Source organism: Cervus elaphus, chromosome 11, assembly GCF_910594005.1.
Source record: "Cervus elaphus chromosome 11, mCerEla1.1, whole genome shotgun sequence".
Taxonomy (NCBI): Eukaryota; Metazoa; Chordata; class Mammalia; order Artiodactyla; family Cervidae; genus Cervus; species Cervus elaphus.
This window is the reverse complement of record NC_057825.1, coordinates 40,820,185-40,844,731: the sequence shown is the minus strand read 5'-3', so window position 1 is coordinate 40,844,731 and position 24,547 is coordinate 40,820,185. Positions and strand designations below refer to the sequence as shown.

The following is a 24,547-nucleotide window of genomic DNA, read 5'->3' as shown; positions in this document are numbered from 1 at the left end:
AACACCAGGTATGCTGGCATATAATTTATGGATTCTTCTGCCACTCCTAAATAGCAATGATAGAAACTCTTCTAACTTTCAGCAGAAAAATCTCAGCAGATAAATGAAGAGTAAGGTTTGGATTATTTAGTTACAAATATTTGGAAATATAGTGGTGGCAGTTGGATTAGAGGGTTTTTTAAAAACACAACTCTGAATTATAGTTCACAGGTACAATTTCAGGTGTAGAAGCATATAGAGTCAAGCATTAAAATAGGAGTTTATTTTTATTAGTAGTATGCCAGCCATAATACATAGCACAGGAAAAGGAAAAGTTACAAAACATAGATTATATACTTTTACTAAGATTCTTCTTTTACTACCTACTTTTACTAAGGGCTTCCCTAGTGGCTCAGACGGTAAAGAATTTGCCTGCAATACGGCAGACCAGGTTCAATCCCTGGGTCAGGAAGATCCCACCCACTCCAGTATTCTTGCCTGGGGAATTTTAAGGACAGAAGAGCCTGGCGGGCTATAGCCCATGGAGTTGCAATGTTACAGTAGATACGACAGAGCTACCAACACACGCACACACTAAGGTTCTTAGTGTAATGAGGCTTTATATTCTCCTTTGTTCTCCACAACAAACTGCTAATAGAATTTGTTTGTTTTTCCATTTATTTTTATTAGTTGGAGGCTAATTACTTTACAATATTGTAGTGGTTTTTGCCATACATTGACATGAATCAGCCATGGATTTACATGTGTTCCCCATCCCGATCCCCCATCCCCACCCCTCCATCCCATCCCTCTGCGTCTTCCCAGTGCACCAGCCCTGAGCACTTGTCTCTTGTATCCAACCTGGGCTGGTGATCTGTTTCACCCTTGATAGTATACTTGTTTCAGTGCTGTTCTCTCAGAACATCCCACCCTCGCCTTCTCCCACAGAGTCTAAAAGTCTGTTCTGTACATCTGTGTCTCTTTTTCTGTTTTGCATATAGAGTTATTATTACCATCTTTTAAAATTCCATATATATGCATTAGTATACTGTATTGGTCTTTATCTTTCTGGCTTACTTCACTCTGTATAATGGGCTCCAGTTTCATCCATCTCATTAGAACTGATTCAAATTAATTCTTTTTAATGGCTGAGTAATGTTCCATGGTGTATATGTACCACAGCTTCTTTATCCAGATGAGTAACCTGGCATCTGTTAAGCATCTGTTAATAGAATTTGAACATTCAGTGTACTTGAATCATTTCTAGGTTACTCATCTGCCTTCCAGTTTTGAGATTTGGGTAAAACTGTTTTCACCTCTTGGTAGCTGTTTCCCTTTGCTTGTAATTACCCTGTTTCCTTGTAAATGGTCTGAATGTCCCTACCCCAGGTAGAAATCTATACTGTCTTCTCAGACCATAATGGGGTCACTAGGGGATAGTGCTGGCATTGATTCAATGTTGAAAAATTGTGCAAAATGTATCAGTGCCATGTGGGTATCAGGAAAGCATTTGGGATATTTTGGGTGGTGTTTTATATTTGTAGTCATTTTCCTTTGTATTGTCAATTCATGTATCATTTCCTGGATGAATTAATTCAACTCTACAGATTAGTAATGAACCAAGCATATAAGAGTTGTGACCTGAAAGATATCAGACTGTGGGAAAGTAAGATTTTGAGGAGTATTCAGGAGTGACCCGTTGTGCTGAGCCTGTTTTCTAGGCTCATTTCTGCCTTGACTATTGGGAGAAGAAGACATGGGGATTTGCAGGAGAGTGGGCAAAATATTTAAGGGCTAGGAGACTTAAAAGATGTACCTGGCTGCCTAGCTGCTTTAGATTCTATGACAGTGTAATTAAAAACACTAAAATCAGTTCTTTCCACGTTCTTTTGCATTATTCCTCGTGCACGTGATGGGTGTATGGGGCTGTGTCTACAAAAACGTGCACTTGTGTGTCTCCTCACATCTGAACCTGAGGCTTCAGTGATTCCTAGAGCTCAGACAATCACCTGATACAAAACTTTTCATTTAAAGATGAAATTACTCCTTGGAGAATTTTCACCAAAGGCAAAAAAGCACAAAAATTCTTCTCCTCCTCTCTACACGCCTCATTACACAGAGATAGAGGATTCAATGTTTGAAAAATTATCATTTTTGTAGGTTTTATTTGTGGGACGTGAGAACTGGGAAATATAGAACTCAATTTAACAGATGCCATCTCTGCCTTCACAAACACCCCACTCCTGCTATCACACAATCAGATGTGTGTGTGTGTGTAAATGCATATGCATATAGATGTATATATATTTAAAGCAATACATCAGAGTTACTATGTTGTAAAGATTTTAGAACTCTATTCGATGCTCAGTTAGACACACTTATTCTGTGTGTCAGGATACTGGCCAGCACCAGTGTCATGAGCACCATAACTAAGGGATAATTGGCTAGTTGTCAAGATGCGTTTTTAGATGAAAAGTTCACAATGGCAAGTACGGTGGGGCTGCCCTGTGAGAAGAGGAAGTGTGTTGTCTTGGGGTGAGCCACAGACGCTGAGATGGGCTGCTGAATCCCATTGTCTCACCACTAATTTACCATCTGCCCTGAGTCACCAAAATTACCCTCAGGCCTCTATTAAGTGGGAGTAATAAGCACATTTTATCGCAGCATTAAAAGGGGGCCCAACAAGAACCCTGGCGGCCTGCAGACTTGGCCACTGGCAGGTTGTGGGTGTGGGGACAGGGAAGGAAATGAGAAAAAGGAGGAGAAGTGTGTGAGGGAGATAACCTTTAAAAAAAAAGCCCACCTCCCCCGGGGAGGTGCGTGGGAGCCACCACCAGGGACCGCCCCAGACTCCAACCAGCACGACAGTCACCTCCCAAACTTTATCACCTTTCCGCAGGACAGAGGGTGGACTTACAAAAGGTTCTGCCTCCGGACCATTCCCTGAGCTCATCTCAACGTGGCCCTGGTCCACAGCACGTGTTCAGGCTGTGGTCTTAATCTGTGAGCTTCTGGTGTTTAAAAACATCTGAAAGCTTGAAAGGGAAGGGGGCAGTTTTACTGTCTTAAAACAAAACATCCTGCTCCAACCTGTCATGGTTAAATGAATTTTGCTTAATGATTTCCAGGGATATTTTTGGAAATCCGTATAAAGAATTTTACATTTTCTTGGAATTAACTGAATTTGCAGCTGTGTGGTAAGTTTTGAGAGGCGCAGGCTTTCCCTTGGGCTCTAATAAACTGAAGGTGTGATCTGGTGGCCGAGTGTGTTAGAGACCTTATCTGGTTTGTTTTGCTTACTGAGCACATTTGCCAGTGGGACCCACCAAGATCTTCAAAGAGGGGGTCTCAGCATAGCAGACTTTAGATACTCATAAATAAAAAGTCTGAGATCCCCAGCTTCTCAGCTTCATGTCCATGCAGGTAACACATTTCCCTTTTCATGGGGTACCTGCACAGTTTGTCCTTATCACTCTGCATATGGGTCTGTCTGGTGCCTCTTCCTCATTTGGCACCATTGACTGAGAGACACATGAAGAATCATATCTGCTGAAGTTATGTGCCTTTAAAGATACTAAGAGACATTGTTTAGACAGAGGTGAGAAGTCTAGTGGTGTGTGTGCTTAGTCACTCAGTTGGGTCCAGCTCTTTGCGACCCCATGGGCTGTAGCCCACCAGACTCCTCTTTCCATGGGGATTGTCCAGGCAAAATTACTGGAGTGGGTTTCCATTTCCTTCTCCAGGGGAATCTTCCCAACCCAGGGATCAAACCCAGGCCTCCTGCATTGCGGGCAGATTCTTTACTTTCTGAGCCACCAGGGAAGTCTAGTGAAGGGGGCCTCATTAGATAATGGTTAGGCCAGCAGTGTGGGATGGTGGTGTTCGGTGAGCCCGTTGGCGCGGCCTCGTGGACTGGTGCAGGTGTGTGTGCACACATGTGTGTGTATGGATATGTACAGATGAGGGAGAGCAAGCGTGTGTATACACACATTGCTGCATCCCCCATGTGGACTGGGACTTCCCTGGTCTGGAGGGACTGAGTTGTTCAGTTTGGGAAGCAAGCCACCTCTTTCAGGTCACTAGAGATCACTTACTAAAGAGACCCTGGTGGTTTGAAAAAGTAAATGTACTTCGCCAAAGAGAAAGCAGCCTGTTGATAGGTGTGGACTGAATTTCAGATTTTGAATACTGTGATCATTTCATCAATTTCTACCTAGCTGCTAGCTGACCTCTTCAGAGACAAGATCACGAGGCTCTCATTTATCCCCTTCCCCCCCCCCCCCCCCAGTGGGACTGGTAGTGTAGAGGTTTTGAAGAAAAAAAAACCTCACTGTTTTGGTCTGCAAAAAAAAAAAAAAAATGATTCTGGCATCATACTGATGTGATGAAAAACCAAGTGCAAAAAAAGTCAAAGTGCTTTGTAGACTGTAAAGTGATTTATAAATATTAGGTATCAAATGAAACTTGATGGGGTGGGGAGGAGCAAACCACCTGTAAAATCATGTTATTTGAAGGTGAAAATAAGATCAGTTTGCATTCCCTGAGCACACACCAGCTGGGAGATAGCCCAAGGCATACTGAGCTGAACATGAAGCCAGCTTGGGTTAACCGTTCTTTCCAGAAGGTCTATAAACTGAGTACACCTGTATGTAGATATTTTAGGATTGACTAGGTCAACCTATGTTGTTTCATTAGTGTTGTAACTTTATTATTGTCACATTAAAAGCTATTGTAGGTGCCACCTATTGGGTACTTGCTGCATGCCTGGAAATTGATGCTTGCTGTGTCTGCAGAGAAGTATTTTTTTAATCCTCATTTACGGATTAGGACATTAAGAGTGAGGGAGGTTGTGACTTGTCTTCAGACAGTGTAAGTGGTCTAGGATATGTCTGGCTGCAAGTTTACTTTCTTTTGCCTGTGTTATTTTGCAACTGAGTATTATATTTTTACAGTGGTTTGTGTTTGTGTGAATAGAAGGGAGGTGTTTTTTAAATTGTGCACGTCTTTTTTTGATGCTTTATGATGTCTAATGCTGGAGATCACAGTATCAGGTGACAACAGAGATCCCCTATAAATCACTTAAGTGATTTGTTTATTCATTGAAAAACATATTTGTGTCTAATGTGGTACAGACATTCTTCTGGGATAGAGGGCATTAGAATGAAGATATAGCCCAGGACTTCAGAACATTTATGGTATAGAATTGTAGACAGACTCAACAGATCATCATGGAACTTTGCGAGAGTGAAATAATAGACATGTCTGTGAGGGGTTCTCAGTGAGGGGAGCCTCATTCATCCTGAGGGAAGTGTGTGTGTGTGTGTGTGTGTCAGGGAAGACTTTCTGGGGAAGGTAATATCTCAGTTGTGACTTAGTAAGTAGGAGGTGATCAGGGGCCAGGTACAGCAGAGCAGGGCATTCCAGGTAGTGGAGAAGGATGAGGATGGGCCCAGAAGGACAAGATGAACGTATCTGTCAGTAATCACATGCTAAAGGGACTTCCCTGGTGGTCCAGTGGCTAAGACTCCACACTCCCAGTGCAGGGGCCTGGGTTCAATCCCTGGTCAGGAAACTAGATCCCATATGCTGCAACTGGGGGAAAAAAAAAAAGATCCCCCATGGTGCAACTAAGACCTGGTATAGCCAAGTAAATAAATAAAATAAATATTGAAAGAAAAAAATAAAGAAATCACAGGCTGGAGCACAAGGAACAAGGAAAAGAATGATCCCCAGGGGGTAGACTATGAAGGATTTGGTATATCAGGCTAAGGACCCCAAAATGTATTCTATAGGCAGTAGGGGACTGGTTATTCATTCAATAAACATTTCCTGAGTGCCAGCCAGTATCAGGCACTGTGCTTGGTATGAAGGATGCAATAGGGAGCAAAATGGGCACTGGTTCCTATCATAAAATTGAACTTTTTTAAAACTAGGGAGTAATTTGACTTGAATTCTTTAATGCTGGGGAGGCCTTAACAAGAACAGTAATCACTAAGGTGAAAGAGGAGAGAAATGGATGAGACTTGATGACTGATGTGAAGTTGGTGAGAGAGAACAAGAGAGAGAAGGGTGTCGTGCATGGTTCTCATGGGTGGTTTTACAGCATAGATCGATGGGGTTATATATACACCCACTAGGATCAAGAATACAGAAGACTGAGTCAGAGGTTTGGTGGGGAGATGAAGAGTTTAACTTTGGACTTGTTAAGTCCTTTGTATGGAGATCATTTCACAGGGAACTGGGCATACAAGTCTAAAGCCCAAAGAAGAAGAGAGCCAGAGACACAAAGTTCATCGCGTAGGGATGACACCTCACATCACAGTCATGAAAGGAACTGTCTAAGGAAAACAAGCAATACAAGAACCTCCCTGAAGGATATCCAAAATTAAGGTATAAATGGAAAAAGGATTCATGAAGGGAAGAAGAAGGTAAAAAGCTTCCACCTTCTCTTGTTTGGGAGAAAGGATAGGCTGGAAAGTTGTAGTTTGTCTATTGGAGTGTCAGTGGAACAGTCACTGGTGAATGACTCGGTTTAGTTCTGAAGTATTGGACTGTATGCTGTGTTCTCTTAGTACTGAGTCCTGAGTGTGCGCGATACGCTGTGCTGAGAACAGGAAAGAACAAGATGGAGAAGATTCTGACACAACCCGTGGCCTGGAGGAGCCTGTAGTTATGGAGGCTGTTGCTTTTATTTTACTACCAGATACCAGTACAATTGCCTTACCAATAAAAAATACCACTTGATGAAGTTTAGCTTATTATCACTTGAAAAACCTTCTTTCAAACATTCTTGAGAAATGGTAGAAGGAATAGGAATGTTCAAGCTGTTGTAGAGAGAAAAAATGGGGAGAATCAGAGACTTGCTTCACATATTGAAAACGGCTGTCTTCCGGGGGCCCCAGAACTAGACAAACCAGGCAGAGGAATTAATTAAACTGATTTCCATATTATGTGATATATTTATACATTGATGATGCCATCTGACAGAGGATGAGATGGTTGGATGACATCATCAACTCAATGGATATGAGTTTGAGCAAACTCCAGGAGATGGTGAAGGACAGGGAAACCTGGTGTGCTGCAGTCCATGGATTTGCAAAGAGTCAGACATGACTGAGTGACTGAACAAGAAGAACTTTCTGATGGAGGGAAGCCCCTAGCTAGCTGCCTCCGTTTATGACACATGAAATTATGTCTGGAGGACTATTGACCCTCAATGTCCGTTAGAATGTAGACTTTGTGATGTTCAATGTCTTTCCAGCCCTGGTTTTCTATCTAGCCCTGTGAACATTGGGATAAATTGTTCTCAAACTTTTAAAGAACCACATACTCCTTTGAGAATCTGGTGAAAAGTTATGGACACTATCCCCAGGAGGGAAAAATCCAAGTATGTACATAATACAATTATTGGTAATATAAGCCCCCCCGTCTTATGTAGGAGGTCCATGGACTTTAGGTTAGGACCCCTTTTCTTAATGGATTTCTAATAAATGAGAACATAGACGTTGCTTACTATGAAATTATGTACCTTGAAGAAAAAGGCTCTTTGGGACTTAATTTAGAATGATGACTAAGATTTGCTATACATCTAATGCAATGCATCATTGATTTTATTCTGTCAGCCTTACTTTACAAGTGGCCCTAAGCAACTCACAGCTTCACAGATATATGGACATAATCAAATGCACATATTTTATTTTAAAAATAATAATGATGTTGTTTGGTGTAACTGCATATAGTCACGGAAATATGTTATTGTAACTGAGCTTCTCTGGTAGGTGGATTTGGGGTAAGTTCTTTCTGATTAGATCCGTCTTGCATATTTGTACTGGAAGACTTCATGAGCTATTTCTGATGCTTATACTTTAATCACACTTAATGAACTGAACGAAGCATAATTCTTGTTCTGTTTTGGTAACCTTGTGTTTCTCCTAATGCTTAGTTTTGTATGACTACCCCATTCTTGAAATGCTAATACCCCAAATGCTAATTGAAGGGAGGACCACAGAAGTTAGATTTCCTTGTAGAGAAGTGCATTCAGGTTTCTCAGGCCTTTCCAGAAGAGCAAGGCTGTGAGAAGAATGATATTAGGTGGAAAAGACTGGCTCCTACCTTTGGCGAGCACACAAATTTAAACATATAGGTTGCACAAAATTTGGATAAACTGAGGTGGAATCCAACATTTCTTGCATGAGTGCCTGTATAATGTGGCGATAGCTGTGAGAAAAGAGGAGCTCGGCATCTAAGACCCAACACAATGAAAATGCAATGAATCGGAATGCCTCCCAGATCATAGCGGAATCAGAATTTCCAGCAAGGAAAATCTTTTCATGGTGAATTAAGTGGTGGATGAAGAAAAATGGTGATGAAAAAAGGTAGGCACAGATCACAAACACTGGGCTCAGGGCTCACTGCTGAAGATTTAAGAACCTTAGCTAAAGCTATGCAGAATAGAATGTGGAAAATTGAATTTACTAAACAATTAAGCATTGAATTAATCTACATCCTGCACAGTAGAAAAGTGGGGGAGGGAGCAGAGCAGAGTTGAATAAATCAGTGGAGCTCATTAAAAGATAGTGAATATATCAGGTCTGTTGTAGCATAGAGGAGGACAGTTTCCTGTGTAACACGGAATCATTCTTTGGTTCGAAGTCACCTTTCTGGAGTCCCAGTCTTAATCAGATTAACAAACATGCTTCTGATGAGGTTAGTCTGTTGCCCTGTATTTCAGCTTGTTATCACTAGCTTTTCTATTAATTACAAGTCAGATCACCAGTCCACAATAGTAGTGAGGGACAACATAAATAAAATGAGAGTGCCCAGGAGATGTCACTCGCAGGATCTCATGCATCCTGAAACTCCCACGGGTTCCTGCAGCCTCCCACATGCCTTGCTGGTCTTTTGTTCAATTACAGTTAATGCAATAGTTTGCCATTTTCTCCTTCTAATTATATTTTCAAGTGGGATTTGTAGCACATAGAAAAACATCCTTTTACATGTTGAGACACCGGGGTTTTGTGCCTGGCATTGTCTGTCCCCTGGGTGCTGTACCATTCTTTCTGCAGCGCTCTGAATAAACAAGTCCCCCTTTTAGAGCTGCAGTTGTACAAACTGAAAATTTATGCATTAACTGTTTGCATTCTGAGCATGTGTTCCAGATTACGTCTTACAGCATTCTTCTGGCATGCTACAGAATGCGTGTTTGTCAGAAGCGTTTCTTTCACAGTTCACATATCTTTCAATCACGGAATCGGCAGATCAATTAGCACTGTTTTTTAGAATATGCATACATGGTTGAATCAAACATACAAGTAGGCGCATATCTTTCTGTGATTTTATTTCATTTTTTGGGCTGCCGTAGTCTTCTGGCCAAGATGATCGAATAGGTGGCAGGCAAGCATCCCTTTCAGGAACAGTGAACCTCTTCCTTCAACTCTGGTATATCATGCTTCTTAGATGGGAATCTTTACTTTTCTCTCCCTGGGTGTCTGAAACATTTTGACCTGCTCAGTTCTTCTCATTTCTGGGATATGGAATTACTTTTTGAGAAATAAGCAAGGAGCCCTTTGGTTTTGCTAGGTATATTTAAAGTGTTGGGAGGGTCAGTAACTTTACTACTACACAGTCATGAACCATGACATTCAGTGACCGAAACGATGTAGACATATTTTACTTACAAGATCATCATGCTGTCCCGCTGATAATCTTCAAGACAAATATCCCTTCCTAGCCAAGAATCTGCTTTCTACTTTGCATCATTCCTACTATGCAGGATGACCGGTGACTCACAAGACTGTTTTTTTGAAAGCTAGCGCTGAAAGCTAATTAAAATCTTTTCTGGGTGATAAAAGGAGATTTGGGAGAAGACTCACCATGATTGTTTTCCCCAAGAATTTAATTTACAGCCAGTTTTTTTTCCTATCTTAATGTTACTTTCAAATGCACCCAGTGATAAGAAGCAACATCTGTTTTCCCCTCAATAGTACAAGAAGGCTCTGCATGGGGCTGAGTGTACACAGTCCATGTGAACCTATTGTTATTCTCATTTCTTTTTTGTCCCTGTGCCTGGTCCATTTGCCATGTACCATCCGGCAAACAGCTGACACATTCTAGCTATTATGGACCCTGGCCTAATTGCGAGGTCTTAAAAGCTCTGCCATGTTTGTCTTCTAGGATGAATCAGAAGCCTCTGCTCAGCGCAGTGCTGCAGACCACCACTCTCATTTTGCATTTTTAGAGTAGCAGACTGTTGTGCCAGGGGGGTTGGTGGATGTTAAAAATATAGTCAGCATGAAGAACAACATTTCCTCCTCCCCTTCTTTGCCTGGAATGATCTTGCTTTCCTTAGTAATAAAGCATGCAGTTACTTATGCTTAACTATCGGTAGATGTTATTTTAGCTTCGAAGCAGAGGTTGGCAAATTTTAGATGCACCAGTGGAGCTCTGAGTTGGCACCATTGGTGAAGGGGGATGGGGAAGATGGCGGAGCTGTCCATCCCAGCTCTCCACCGTCAACAGACCCCTCTGTTCAGATGTCTGCTTTGTGCTCCCACAGCCCTCTTGGAACAGAGATCATGATGACACGGCATCTACCCGCTCAGGAGGAACCCCAGGCCCTTCCAGCGGGGGCCACACGTCACACAGTGGGGATAACAGCAGTGAGCAAGGTAGGAGAGCTGTTCTTGATTCTCTTGCTACTCGTGTCATTTTCCAGGCTTGAAAAATTAGAAATGTCTAGTGAGTGACTCTTTATACAATTTTTCCTAGAATGTAAACCCTGTATAATATGAGAACTGGCTCATCTTATCTTACCCCCCACCCCCACCCTGATCCCCTTCTTCTTTCTCTGCCATTCAAGCTACCTATCTGCTTGTCACCTGGCCACCTTCACAAAACAGGGTCAGTGAATTGAGATGAAAGAAGCTGTTTAGACATTTGAATGTGTGAAAATAGCATGCCACGAATACCCTGCTATACAAATTAAAAAAAAAAGTTTATCATTACTTTCCGTTAGAGGCTTTTCGAGAGATCATGAAGAAACATCATCTAGGATTCAAATTGAATGATGTCTTAAGATGCTTAGGAGGCAGTGGGCCTTTCAGGAACCATGTTGGGCTTTTCTCTTCACTGGGTTGAAGCCATTTTCCCAGATTTACTTATTTGGATCTCTTCAGTGCTTGACTTCATGGCAAAGTCAGACTACAGGGAAGTAGGATGAGATGGAAAGCAACCAGATCAATTTCGTCACTGTGGTTTTTGGAGTGCACATACCTGTGTGTACTTGGTTGCCCATGGATGTGCATGTCTGACTGTCACTGGTGAGAGATAAAGTTTAAACATAAAGTTAAGCTTCAGCAATAAGGTGAACGAGGATTTAAATGTCTTGTACTGCTTTTGATGAGACCTACTGCAGGGGATTTTGTGTTCAATTCATGCAACCAAAGTTTAAAAGAGTACTCTCTCCCTGAATATAAAAAGATGGCTTTATTGAGGTTGACTCTGAGCCCACAGTAGGTACATACTTTTAAAATCTGCTTTTATGATCATGTTTCACTGGAGTGTTGTTACCCAACAAAAGAATTTTGTTTTCTAACCAAATTGGGCTATGCAATTAGAATTGCAACGTCTGCAATGAATTGAACACGATTAGTTTGACAATGTGGAACTTTCTCTGGTGGTCAGATGGTCAAGCATCCGCCTCCCATGCAGGAGTCCTGGGTCAAGAAGATTCCCCTGGAGAAGGGAATAACAGAAACAGGACAGTCCTTTCTTGCGAGGCAGGTACATGTATGCTCTTTGGACTGGGAATAACTTCTACACATAGAATTGTAAGCATTTGAGATATTTTATTGTTCAGAGAGAAGTTGCTGACATCATCACAACTCAAAGTCTAGTAAAAATGGAGCCTGGAATAGTAAACTTGTTCAGAGCTGAGACAGAAACAGGTAACCTCTGACCTCTGCCTTTTACTGCAGAATTATATGCAGCATAAATCCACAGGGCCTCTTTCCTTTCAAGTGTGGGTATGTATACATTATGGTGTCACTGTTCACAGTGCGTAGTTAAGGTGAGGTCAACATTTCCATAGAAAGCCCTACTTTCAGAATTCAGCTTGCACCATGAATTTTCAAAAGGTGTAAATGGAATCTCAATTCTTTCTGCTGTGCTCCAAAGTTGCTACGTGGGGTCATAGCCTAGTGTTTCGTTTGTTTGTTTTTCTTTTTTCATGTCTTGCTTTTTTAAAAAGAATATATCACCCAGCAGGCCCCTAGTTTAGCTGCTACTTTGAAGGATGTAAACTGCTACAATGTATTTGAATTTAAAACAGAAGCATCCTCAGATACAAAGATTTTCAGAGGGCAAGTGCCCCATCCCAGTCTTCCCCTTTGACTCATCAGAACTAGGAATCAGGAATTTCTCAGGTTCATTTCTCCTTCAATGAGTGTTCTCCAAAGGCCAGTTTAATAATGAATGTGATTGTAAGCCATATATCCTTCACATTACTGGAGTTTTCCATTCACATCGTTTCTCTTTCTGTTTTTTTCATATAAAAACTACCAGCTCGTTTTTCCTTTTAATGCATTTTCACATAAATTGTCTCATTCAAATGGAACCTGTGGAAAACAATCCTGCAGTCCTGGGCGGTAGATAAAAGAGGTCTAGCCCCTTTGACAGATGAGGAACAGGAGGTTGGATGAGCTGGGCAGTTTGCTGAAGCTACGGTGCAGTGTCAGACCTCAAATTTCAGTGTCCTGATTATTTTTTTAAGACTCTTCTCATCTTGCCCTCTTTCTAGCAAAGAAGTAAAGTCACTGATTTCCACAGTCATCATGGGAAGGCTTTTGGTGCTGATCACCACCCGCCCCCTCCCGCCCATGACTCTCCCCACCAGCTGGACCACAGAGGTGGTAGGAGTAACACCTTCTGTGCCCCCCGCCCCTCCCCACAGGCTCTCCTGGGCAGTGCGATTTATTCCCTGCTAAATGCAGAATGATGCCTGGAAGTGTTGCTTCAACAACTTCTGTGCATTTCCATGCCAACCGTGACCCTTCTCAGCTCTTTTTTTTTCCATCCTTGGGACCTGTGGAGCTGGATCTTTGTGCAGCCTTCGGATTAGCTGTGCCCAGTGGCTTTCCCATGTTCTCCTGTCTGCCTTTTCTGGCAGGCATGGATGTGTAAGCTGTGCCAGCATTTGGCCCGTAGTGCATGTCCTAAATAGTTATTTACACAGTTTGAGTCCATTTTAGTCAACTGGGTAAATAACAGCCCTCTTCAAAAGATTTATAAATCCATAAATATGTCTTTATACATACCCAATAGACAGAAATAACTCAATCTGTCAAGAACATATCTAGAGAGGTGTTTCCCCCACAGACGGGAGTAATACATATTTTAAAACTTTCTCTACTATATTATTTGTACTGCATTTCTTTTTCCCTTATTCGTTTTCAATGTTTACCACTTCATTATGGCACCCAAGGTACAAAAAAACAGAAAAAAATCCCGTAGGCTTTGGTCTTCTGTTAAACAACCTCGTCTGTTGTGCAAGGTAGGCATGTGACAGACTCTCAACCAAGCCCTGTTCTTTCAGACTTTCAAAGTAAAGAGAAGAAAATCGGTCATCCAGGAAACCATAATGTTCTGACAGATTTTAAAATACATTAACAATTCCTAGTAAAGAGTTCCAGTGGTTTGAGGAATATTGAGCACCCGATAATTAGACAAATGAGTGACTCTTGTGGTTGATAGAGGAGTTTTAGTCTACATTTTTACTTAAGCATAAACAATAAAGTACAGAATCCAATGCTGGTCACTCTGAAGAGAATATACATAACGTATATAACCAAGAAAATGCCACCGATATTCTTTTTCAGGGATTTAGTGTTTACTCATGATTTACTCAGTGGTAAAGAATCCACCTGCAATGCAGGAGACATGGGTTCAATCCCTGCATCAGGAAGATTCCCCTGGAGGAGGAAATGGCAACCCACTCTAGTGTTCTTGCCTGGAGAATCCTCATGGACAGAGGAGCCTGGCGGGTTACAGTCCTTGGGGTTGCAAAGAGTCGGACATGTCTGAAGTGACTGAATATGCACACATGATTTATATAATATATCTCTCCCCCAACTCAAGTTATTTATTATGGCAACTCTTCTTTAGGCATCTACATTCATTTCATGTTAACACTTATGGTCCCTTGCAGGAAATGGATTCTTCAATAGTGAAGTGCCTTTAAATGGGCATTTATAAGGAAGGCCTAACATCTGTATTTGGTTGGGGGTTTCAGCTGCTGTGGCTGCAACATTGACTTTGTCTACTTTTTAACTTTCCTCAAAGCACTTCCAGAGATATGAGACTGGATTCTTATTTTCGCCCTGTCAATGATTTGCTATTTTCCCATTTCAGAAGAGACGATAGTAGAGCTCAGAAATCTTGAAATGAGTCACTGTCAGTCACCTCCAGAATCTTGGTCTCTTGCCTTTGTAACTGCTTTAGGATGTGGTGTTTTCAGGACATAAGATGAGGTGCACATTGGCAGATCCTGGGCTCTTTGATGTGTCTTTTTTATCCTACTGGGTGCAGCTGCCCTACTGATCGTAATCAGGGTCTATTCTAGTAAGCATGTGGTTTGGACAGGGAGAACACCAAGCAAATCTGGTGCTTTCTTCATGGATTTTTCTCCCACTACTCCCCTCACCCCGGGGCCCCCCTGGTGGCTGAGATGGTAAAGAATCCTCTTGCAATGTGGGAGATCCGGGTTTGATCCCTGAGTTGGGAAGATCCCCTGGAGGAGGGCATGGCAACCCACTCCAGTATTCTTGCCTTGAGAACCCCCCTGGACCGAGAAGTCTGGTGGTCTGCAGTCCATGGGGTCACACAGAGTCGGACACAACTGAGTGACCAAGCAAAGCACAGCAAACTGCCACCCCCACCCCAGGGCTTCCAGAGCCACGCGTAGCTCAGAAGCGGCCTTAGCTGTGCTTACACATTTTGAGTTTAGGCAAGTCTCCTCTGGGGGTTGAAAATCAAGAGAGATTAGTAGATGATCGCAATGAAATAATGAAATAGCCCACTATGGGCTGTCGGTCAGTGGAGGTATCTCATCACTCGTGTTGCGGAGAAGGTCACCGAGGTCCAGAGAGGCTGAGAGACTTGCCCACAGTCACATCCTGGGCGGTGGTACAGCGGGCACTTAGACCCATGCAGTCTGACTCCAGAGCCCACGCCACTATTTGATGTGATCCTGGGATGTTGCCTAGAAATGGGAAAACAGATGCTGCGAGGGCCATTCTCTCTGTTATCAATTCAAGGACTCTGCCTCCTAGTGCCTGCGCTGGGCCTGGTGCTCTTGTCTGTAATTGGGTGATGGAGCTGTGAATGAAACAGAATCAGCGTTAGCTTCAGGGAGGTTCCACTCTGCTGGGGACTGAGAATCCAGTTTTGTATGCTAAGTAGAAGGATGATTGAGCTCTTTACAGCAGAGCAGGATGATTGATATGATTAATTTGTATTATGTATGAAGAGCCTCCACCATTGCACTCATTCAAAGATTTATTGAATTGAGAAGAGGAGCTTAGAAAACAAGTAAGGATATTTCTCTCGCAGAACATTTCCCACTTCAAGCTCATCTCATTTTCCTCTTTTGTGAGGAGGAAGAAAAAGTCTGATTTCTACATTGAAATTTCACGTGAAACATTTCAACCCTAAAGAACTCCGCTGGTCTCTAGAATTTTTCTAAAATCCGCTTACAAACTTCTTTGGGGGCCAGGGCTCAGATCAACAATGGTATCTTTGCTCCCATAAAAAAAAATACAAAATCAGGATGTTTCTTTAAAGAGGAACCATTGAGAAGCACGGCTATTTCTTTACAATAATGTATCCGTAGTTGCCAGTGCCTCCCACTGCCCCTCCCCCCTGCACACCAGCTTTTGTAGGCATTCCGGCAACCTATAGGCAGAAGGCAATTCCATTTATTATTGAAGGGAATTTGGAGGCAGTCATTTCAGACCTGTGAAGCCAGCAGGCAGAGCTGAGTGAGAGTGGGGCGAGGGGGGTGAGGGTGGATAGAGGGAGGTAGGGAAGGGCCACATTTTGTTCCAGATGACTAAGCAACGATTTATATACTCGCTCGCCTTTTTACATGAAGAAGAAAGTAATAACAGCCCAAACCCGGGCGTTTGAAACAGTCAGCTGTCTGATGAATAATGGGGTAGGTGGGAAGGAGCTCTCTGATTGGATGTCTTAATGAGCAATTTCGCACAGAGTTTGGGCTGCAGTTCCCCTTGACCTTTGCCCTTTATTGACCAAACTGACACTTCATTTTTCACATACTTCCAATTATGGCTTGGCTCAAGTGTTGCCCTCCCTCCTTTATTTCTTTCCTATGGACAACTTGAGAGTAGTTGAGGCCACAGAAGATATTTTAATTTGAAAAACTACTGTAGCAACTCAGGTTTAGGATATAATCTGTAATCTGCAGTTTTTCAGATGAAGACACAAAGTAAATACTGCTTGTTTTGAAACAGTTTTATTTTCTGTCTTTTTTAAAATCCCGATTTATTTTTAAAACAAAATATTTATAATAATCTAAGCACCCTGAAAAGAAAGAAAAATGTCTAAAAAGTAGACTTTTTTTTTTTTTTAATTTGTCTGTTGGTCCAGGTGACTTAAAGATCTTATATTTGTTCACACTTACTTCGTAAGCCTTGTTCTTCTCCAGGAATGTCTTCTATTTCAATAGCACTAGGATGCATTTTGCAAAATACGCTTTGGTGAGAAAAGGAGAATATAATTGTGATCTCAGGCCTTAGCCCTTTGGGCCGCTGCTGCCTTGTGTCCTGCTTCAGTTACATTTAATGTTGATTGCAAATTCAAGTGTGGTCTTTGCTTGCAGTGGCAGGCAGAACAGGAAAATGATTTCCTGATGGGAAAAGTCAGGTGTAAAAAAAGAAAGGGGAAGTCATTACACTCTACAAATCCATGTTATCAAAAAGTTCCATATTACTAACTTATCAAATATGTTGAATTAGATGTATGTATGGGGAATTGTTTTTTCCCAAGAACACCCTGTACTCTAATCACTTTACCTTTTATTGACTCATCAAATGTGAGTAATTGTTTTCCGTTCTCCATTTGCTTGGCTTCAAGCATCATGAAAGCAGGTTGTCTTTAAACAAAGAAAAATAACTGCATAATCTAAAAGGCATAACTGTTTATTTAGGTGCATGAACGTAGCCACAAGTGTTTTCACAGAAAGTGCATATTCTCACTAATACCTGGGGTACATCCCTAGTGAACTTGGTCATTGTTTTTCATCTTAACTGAAAAATTCACTTGAAATTATTTGCTCCCAAATAGATTTCCCTCTAACACAAAAGTATGTGTTGCAAAGTGGATGAAGTGTTACCTACTTTATTATGTAGCCCTGTGGCATATCCATGGCATATTTTTACTATAATATGGTAATAAAAGAATATGTAAAAGGCAGACAGAGGTTCTGTCTTTTTCTGTAAGGTGACCTCTGTTACCAAGTAACTGCTTTACTTATGAGCTTATTAAAAACTCAAAAAATGAGCTTTTCATACTTCACAGGCATTGATGTGAAAATGAGCTGTCCTGTGAGTAGTTTTCTTGATCATTTTTAGAACAATTGATTAGCCAAAGAGCTCCTGTCATTAGTTGACATTGACTGATAGCAATTTATCACAAGCTCTGAAGGTCAGCTAGACAGTTGGAGTTTCAGCCTGCCTTTGATTGACCTTTACAGAGTCCATCCTCATGTGATTGGGTTTGAATGGGTCTGACCCTCGATTGGAAAAGACAGGACATTAGTCAACAGGCTCATTTCGTATATTTTCTGTTGATTGCTCATTTTTATTTATGTGTGAACTCAAGGTCTGGATAGCTTATCAAATTTTGTACTCTAGTTTTTGAAATTTAAGAAGCGTGATACTTGTTAAGTATGGCCTTAAAACCACAAGTCTGTTTTCCCTCTGGTTTGCAGTGTTATAGAACACTCAGTATGTAATGCAGACTTTGCTGCTGACCCTTGCTATGTCACCTGTGCAGATACTAGGATTTTTGTTGCCTTCGATGGATTGAGATTTTGGTTTTGTTGTGTTGGTTTCTTAAGAAATACCAACTTCAGTGTGACTTGTAGGACTTCTGAAATTATACCCCAGTTCTCTGACTATCCAAGAATTAATGGCATTGGTCTCTCAAGAGTCTTGTGATATTTTAAAATAAAAAATTAGTAGTAAAGAATTCTATGAATGATGATGTTATGTCAACTCATCAGGAAGTCCTGCAAGCCAGAAGGTATGAAAAACGTTCTACAACAGTGTCTTCTTTACAATTTCACTTTGTCTACTGAAGATTAGAGAAAGCTTTTCTGACTGTAACAATGCTGGCCTCTCAGTGAGAGTGGGATGTGATATTTTCTTTTGTAGTGGACCTGGAATTTAATGGTTAATTCTTTCTTCCCAAAACCATGAAGTGTTTTTCAAAAACATATCTCATATAGAAGAATATATTACACATTTGTATTAATAACATGCATTTTATTGCCTTATATAAATAATAAAAGGGTCACCTGTGCTTTCAAAACTCAGATATTAGTGTGTAATTAGTTTCCAGATAAGGCCTTTCTTTTCTCTTATTCTCTTTCACTTTCCCTTTTCCTCTTGACTCTGCACTGAGTTTTAAACTATAAGCGATAACTTGCTTTTCAGGTCTATCCTCCTAGGCATTCTAAGGCCACCACATACAGCCTGGCACAGCTGAAACATGTTTCAGTTTCTACTCTAGAAAATAAACCAGGAGAGAATCCATTGTCCCTGGTAGTGGATTCTTTACAAGGTGTCATTCTTGGCAAGGCTGCAATGAGGAAGTTAATTTTAGGGAAGCATCCATTTAATATAGCCCAAGGAGCTAAAAAGAGTTTAAAATTGTAATCACTTCTTGCAGATGAGCCAGAATATGATCACAAGTTGTATTTAAGGGGAGAAATGTAAATTTATACATTTCAGTCAAGTCATGAAATAGATTAAGCACTTACTGTATGGAAGTTGTCCTGTGTGAGGCTATTAAATTGAGGAGATCATAGTATTTGCCCTCAAGAAGCTCATGTGTGCTACCAAGAGCATTAAGCCTATGGAGGTGAAATATTCACTAAATACTGAATATTCTCAGGAAGCTATGAGTGTATGTATTTCACAACACACCAGTGACCCAGATACACTGAACTCTGTGGCCAAGGCTGTTGACTGAAACACAAAGTGGATGGGATTTGTCCTAACTGGCAGAGGGACACTTCTACCTTGATCCTCAGACTGCCATGTAAGTTCAGTATCTCTGGGCCCCTGTGAGGCCAACTGTGATCCATAGTCCCCTCTTGGGAACTTGGTCCAAGTGGCCACCAAAGGTCTCTGCTGTTTGAACCAGTGGAGTCATCATTGCTTTCTCAATCTTTATTCACATCAGCTGAATCATACTGATCTTCTTCAGGGAATCTTGACACTTTGAAGGGGAGAAGATCCCTTTGGCAGTTTGGTGAAGTTAATGGATCCCTTGTCAGTAATATTTTTATTAAGGCACAAAAACATAAGATTATGAGGGAAACTATATTGAAATCCAGCTATCAAAATATTTAAAAAAACAAATTCTAATATAATGATGTAAGTTTCTTGTTTTAATATACATTCAGTAACGAAGTCCAGCAATAATTCTATTGTCTACCATATTTTTGAAATAGTGATGAATGTAAACAATGTCTTAAGATATTTATAATGACTATATTGGGATATGTTATTTTGATTTCCATAGGTGACAAAGTCACAGGTCCTACTAATAGTTCTGTGATTTGTGCCTACCTAGATACACACTTGAAATAAATACTCATTCCAGTTAAAGTTTACTGAGAATAAAAGATTAATTTTTTTCCCTCCCAAGTACTTAGATCTTCTGAATTCTAAACCACAGATCCCCTTGGGGAAGTCCAGGTTAAAAACTTCTATGTTAATTTATGTCATCTGTAGGAAGTATTCTGTGAACCCCCAGATTGGAGGAAGTGACCCTCTTTTATGCTCTCAGGGTATCCTGTGTCTTGTCCTTTCTCATAAACATATATGTGTATATATACACAAATACACACACACACACACACACACACCACACACACACACACCACACACGCACCTATGTATTTTCAGGTCCATCCTCCTAGGCATTCTAAGTATATAAGTGTGTGTGTGTGTGTGTAGGGGGCTTCCCTGATGGCTCAGGAATAAGGAATCCGCCTGCAATGCAAGAGACATGTGTTCATTCCCTGAGTTGGGAAGATCCCCTGGAGAAGGAAATGGCAACCCACTCGAGTTTTCTTGCCTGGGAAATCTCATGGACAGAGGAGCCTGGCAGGCTATAGTCCACGGGGTCGCAAAAGAGTCAGACACGATTAAATAACAACAACAACATCAATTTTTGGCCACACCATGAAACATGCAGGATCTTAGCTCCCCGAGCAGGGATCAAACCTGCACCCCTAGTCTTAACCATTGGCCCTCCAAGTAAGTGCCTCCTTTCTCATATATTGAAACATTCATGCATCAGCCTCCCCAAGGGATCATGTCTTCTTCATCTTTAACTCTTCTGTGCCCAGCATAGTTATGGCACATGACCATTGATGGATAAGTGTTTGTTGAAGAGGATTGGGAACCCTCTCATGCTTTCAAACTGTCTGCACTACATTCCCCCAGGACTGATTTCTTCTGGGTACCAGGTAGCTAATCGCACATGATCCTTTCTATCAAAATGTAAACAGATACCAAAGTCTTGCCTGTTCCCACCCCCAGAGAGGTGTTTTGACTGGGGCACTCAAGGAAAGATTCTGTAGGTAGCTCTTTCAGAATTTGGTGGTAGATTGAGTTTGGGGATGTACCTTAAATCATAGCGTCTGCCTAGTTGCTAGTTGTGCCTACTCCTCCTCTTGAGTTCTATCCTCTGGGCCTGAATGGGTTTCCAACAGAAGATGGCTGGGGGCTGGCTGCAGCATTTTGGTATCTTTTGAGGGACCTTGAGGTAAGAGGTTAAGGATGAATTACAGGAGGAACTGTGCCACCCTGGGAGAATGCTTTTATGTCTTGTGCTGTTCCCAGCAGCAGACATGATTCCATCCCCTGGGATGTGATATTTAGCTCTGCTCCTGAATTTATCTCTCTCCCTCATGACTGCTAGCACTAATTAAGGATAGTGGTGGAGGTTTTGGCTGTTGGCCTAGCAAAAACTAACCCAAACAGTAAATTTATGCCAAGCATTTTCCTTAAAAAGAGGTAGGCGTTGTCTCCCTTTTACATTGATTGGTCCCAGAAGTGTAGTTGATAAGTTGGGTTTTGCTCGTGTCTGGCTTTGTGGATTAGTTCAGTCTTGCAGATAATTTTCCGTAATTACTTAACCTAAAAGCATTCTGTTTGATTAGCACAATTAGCTTTGGCCTTCCCTGTTTACCAATATCAACCCATGCGCATTCCCACCTAGACAAAACTCATCTTATTTCCTAACAAAGAATGGAAGAGGTAGAACTTCTACCTATTCTCACATCAGGAGAAGGGAACAAGGCTCTACCTAGAAAATCAAAATTATCTTCAAAATTGTGTGTTTTTAAGAAAGAAAGAATTGAAGAGTCAATACGGAAAATACTATATTTGCCAATAGACTTGTGGCTAGATCTTTGGCATTTGATCAGTTCTCTCTCTTTTTAAACATTTTATTTGTTTTGTTTGAATCTTTCCTTGAGTGCTCCCTTTTACAATACACCCATGACAGGTAAGACCTTGACACCCTTTTGTACTTCGATACCTTAGGTGAAAAGGATATATCTTAATTATACAATGTTTTTGAATATTTTCCTTTTCATTCTGTGAAAGGATTTAAGGAAGGAAGCAGAAATATATAGTATATTATAAGATTCGAAAAAAGTAGATGAAGAAATTAGAATGAAAAGAAAATAAATAATTCATTCTTAGGGAGTATGGAACATTATGCATTATAGGCTCATGTCCAGTTGTTAGAAGTAGGCAGTTAATTTGGCTCTAAGCTTCCTAGCAGCCAAAATGAAGAGTGAAATATAATTAGTTATGAGATTTAGAGCATCCTTGGAAGTTGCTCAGAAGAATCTCTTTGACAGGCATTATGGACCCACGTATCCTCACCCAGGTAATCCAGAAAGACGGCATAGGCTTACATCCTCACAACACCTGTAGGACTCCTTTACATCTCCCTCAGCTCCCTAGCACAGTGCTGCAAATAGAGTAAGTGTTTGATCAATATTTGATTTATTTGTCTGGATGTCTGGATTTATATTCAGCCCATTCACACTTTAACTCCTTGGTATCTAAGCTAAGTTTGATTTCCATGGCCGAAACAGATGACAGCTTGTCTTCATATGAACTGCAGTGCTGACTATTTTGTGATGCCATGAGTGTCTTTCCCAGTTTCCGTCACCCTCTTCTGAACATTTTATGGTGAGCCAGCTCCGTTCTCCAGTCTTTTCTCCCTGTACCTGGGGACAGGGATACAGGTGAGAATACTCTTGTCCTTCTGGTTATTACCCTTTGAAACAAGGTAAATGGATCTGGAGAGATTCAGACAGAAAGTGATTCAGTCGTGTCCGACTCTTTGCGGCCCCATGTACTGTAGCCTATCAGGCTCCTCCTTCTGTGGAATTTTCCAGGCAAGAGTACTGGAGTGGGTTGCCATTTCCTTTTCCAGGGGATCTTTCTGACCCAGGGATCAAACCCAGGTCTCCCACATTGTAGGCAGACACTTAACCATCTGAGCCACCAGGAAAGCCCCAGTTCAAGATTCAGATAAGTGATGGTTAAAATGGAGATGCTGAGGGACTAAGCTGGGATAGTGGGATGGTAAGATATGGTGGCTACAGTCTTTATGACTGTGAAATTGGAGGGGATTGTGTGTTGTGAATATTTGATTTACCAAGCACTCAGAACATCTCCTCACGTGAAAGGAATTCTCTTAGTGCCAATAAAAGGTATTGTTTGATATTGTGAATTTTAAGCTGATGACAGGAATGCTCCCAAATCTAGAAAAGGTGAAGACAGAAGTAGTCCCATTCACCAACTTACTGAGTATTAATGGAATGTTCACTGTGTGTGTACCAGCCCATTGCTAGATGTGAGAATTGAGAATGAGAGGGGCTACTCCTGGAATCAAGACGCCGAACATCCAGTGACGGAGCAGACAGTTCACATAGGGCAGGTGAAGTCTCACGATTCAGTGGACTCAGTGTAATTTGGAAGCAGAGATGTGGCACCTAACAAACGGGCAAAGATGCAGTGACTGCCTCTCCCCAGCCTTCCACAGCAGGCAACATGAATCCATCACAGCGCCCTTTCTTATTGAATGAAACTTGGATGTGGGTCCATCTCAGCACTCCAGGCAACCACTGCCACCACCCCCAGAGTTAGCCCTGAGAGCAGTCTACTTTCATTCCCAGTCTCCTACCCAGCTTCCTCAAGGGGAAGCTTGATCGGGAAACTTGATGGAAACTTGATATGGATGGAGAAGTAGCAGGGCATGCGAGGCACAGAAATTAGTTTGTGTAGTGGCATGAAGGAAGGAGAAAGCCGCAGTGTGAGCAGACAACATGGGAAAGGAAAGTCTGAGGTGAGGCCAACAGGGAGCAGGACAGACCGCAAAGGGTCATAGACATTGTCTTAAGGAGCTGGGAGTCGGCTGGGAGTTGGGGAGCCACTGGAAATGCGAGTGCTGTGTCCTGGGCAGATCTGAGTGAAGGAAGGATGCGTCGGGGGGAAGGTTGGGGCCAGCACTTCTCATATTCAGGAAGATTTGGGATGTGGGTTGAGTCAGAAGGAGGAGTCTCTGGAGAACTTTTGAGGAGGAGACTGGACCAGACTGAGTGGTGAGGGGTAGAGGAGCTCAGATGGGCCTGGAAGCAGGCCAAGTCTCAGAACACTGCTCTGTAGACCACAGGCTCCTCCCAGCACGTTCTCTGTCTTCTCAGGATAGCCTCCCTGAGGTAGGCTGGTCCTTGTGGGGTATGGCTTCTTCCCCACACCCTGGCTGTACGTTCTTCCCACCCTTTCTGAGGGCAGCTCCTGGAAGCCCGGCCACCACCCTCTGCCGGCCTGCTTTCCCGCGGAGAAGGCTCTGGCTCCATGGTGACCAGGGGCTGCATGAAAAGGAAGAGGCCAGCCAAACTATCATGGGAATTTGGTGACTCATTTCATCAGTTTACTGCTCTGAACATGAGGTGACTTCCCCCTTTGCTTGACAGCTGATTGATGAGCATTTCCTCGGAGTAGATGCTTTGTTTCACAAGCCTTCGTGTTCAAGGACTCTCAGTGGGTGCTAATCCTGTCTTTCCCCTTCCCAGACTGCTGAGTTTTCTTTTTAGGTAGAATCTTCAAATTACCTGCCCACAACTTAATCGATTCCAGGATGGAAAATAGGATACTCTTAACACTTGTTGATACAACTCTGTTCCATTTTTTGACAGAACGTTGAAGAATCCAGGATACTGTTTTTTAATACT

At 41.9% G+C, this 24,547-nt stretch overlaps 1 protein-coding gene across 4 annotated transcripts in view; it reads left to right on the top strand.

Annotated features, from left to right (window-relative positions):
- Positions 1–24,547, top strand: part of MEIS1 (Meis homeobox 1) — a 142,717-nt gene that overhangs the window by 19,454 nt on the left and 98,716 nt on the right. For all 4 annotated transcript variants that reach the window (XM_043917634.1, XM_043917633.1, XM_043917636.1 and 1 more), the window contains exon 7: positions 10,535–10,646. In XM_043917634.1, the coding sequence (XP_043773569.1) occupies positions 10,535–10,646 (112 nt within the window). The remainder of the gene's footprint in view (positions 1–10,534; positions 10,647–24,547) is intronic.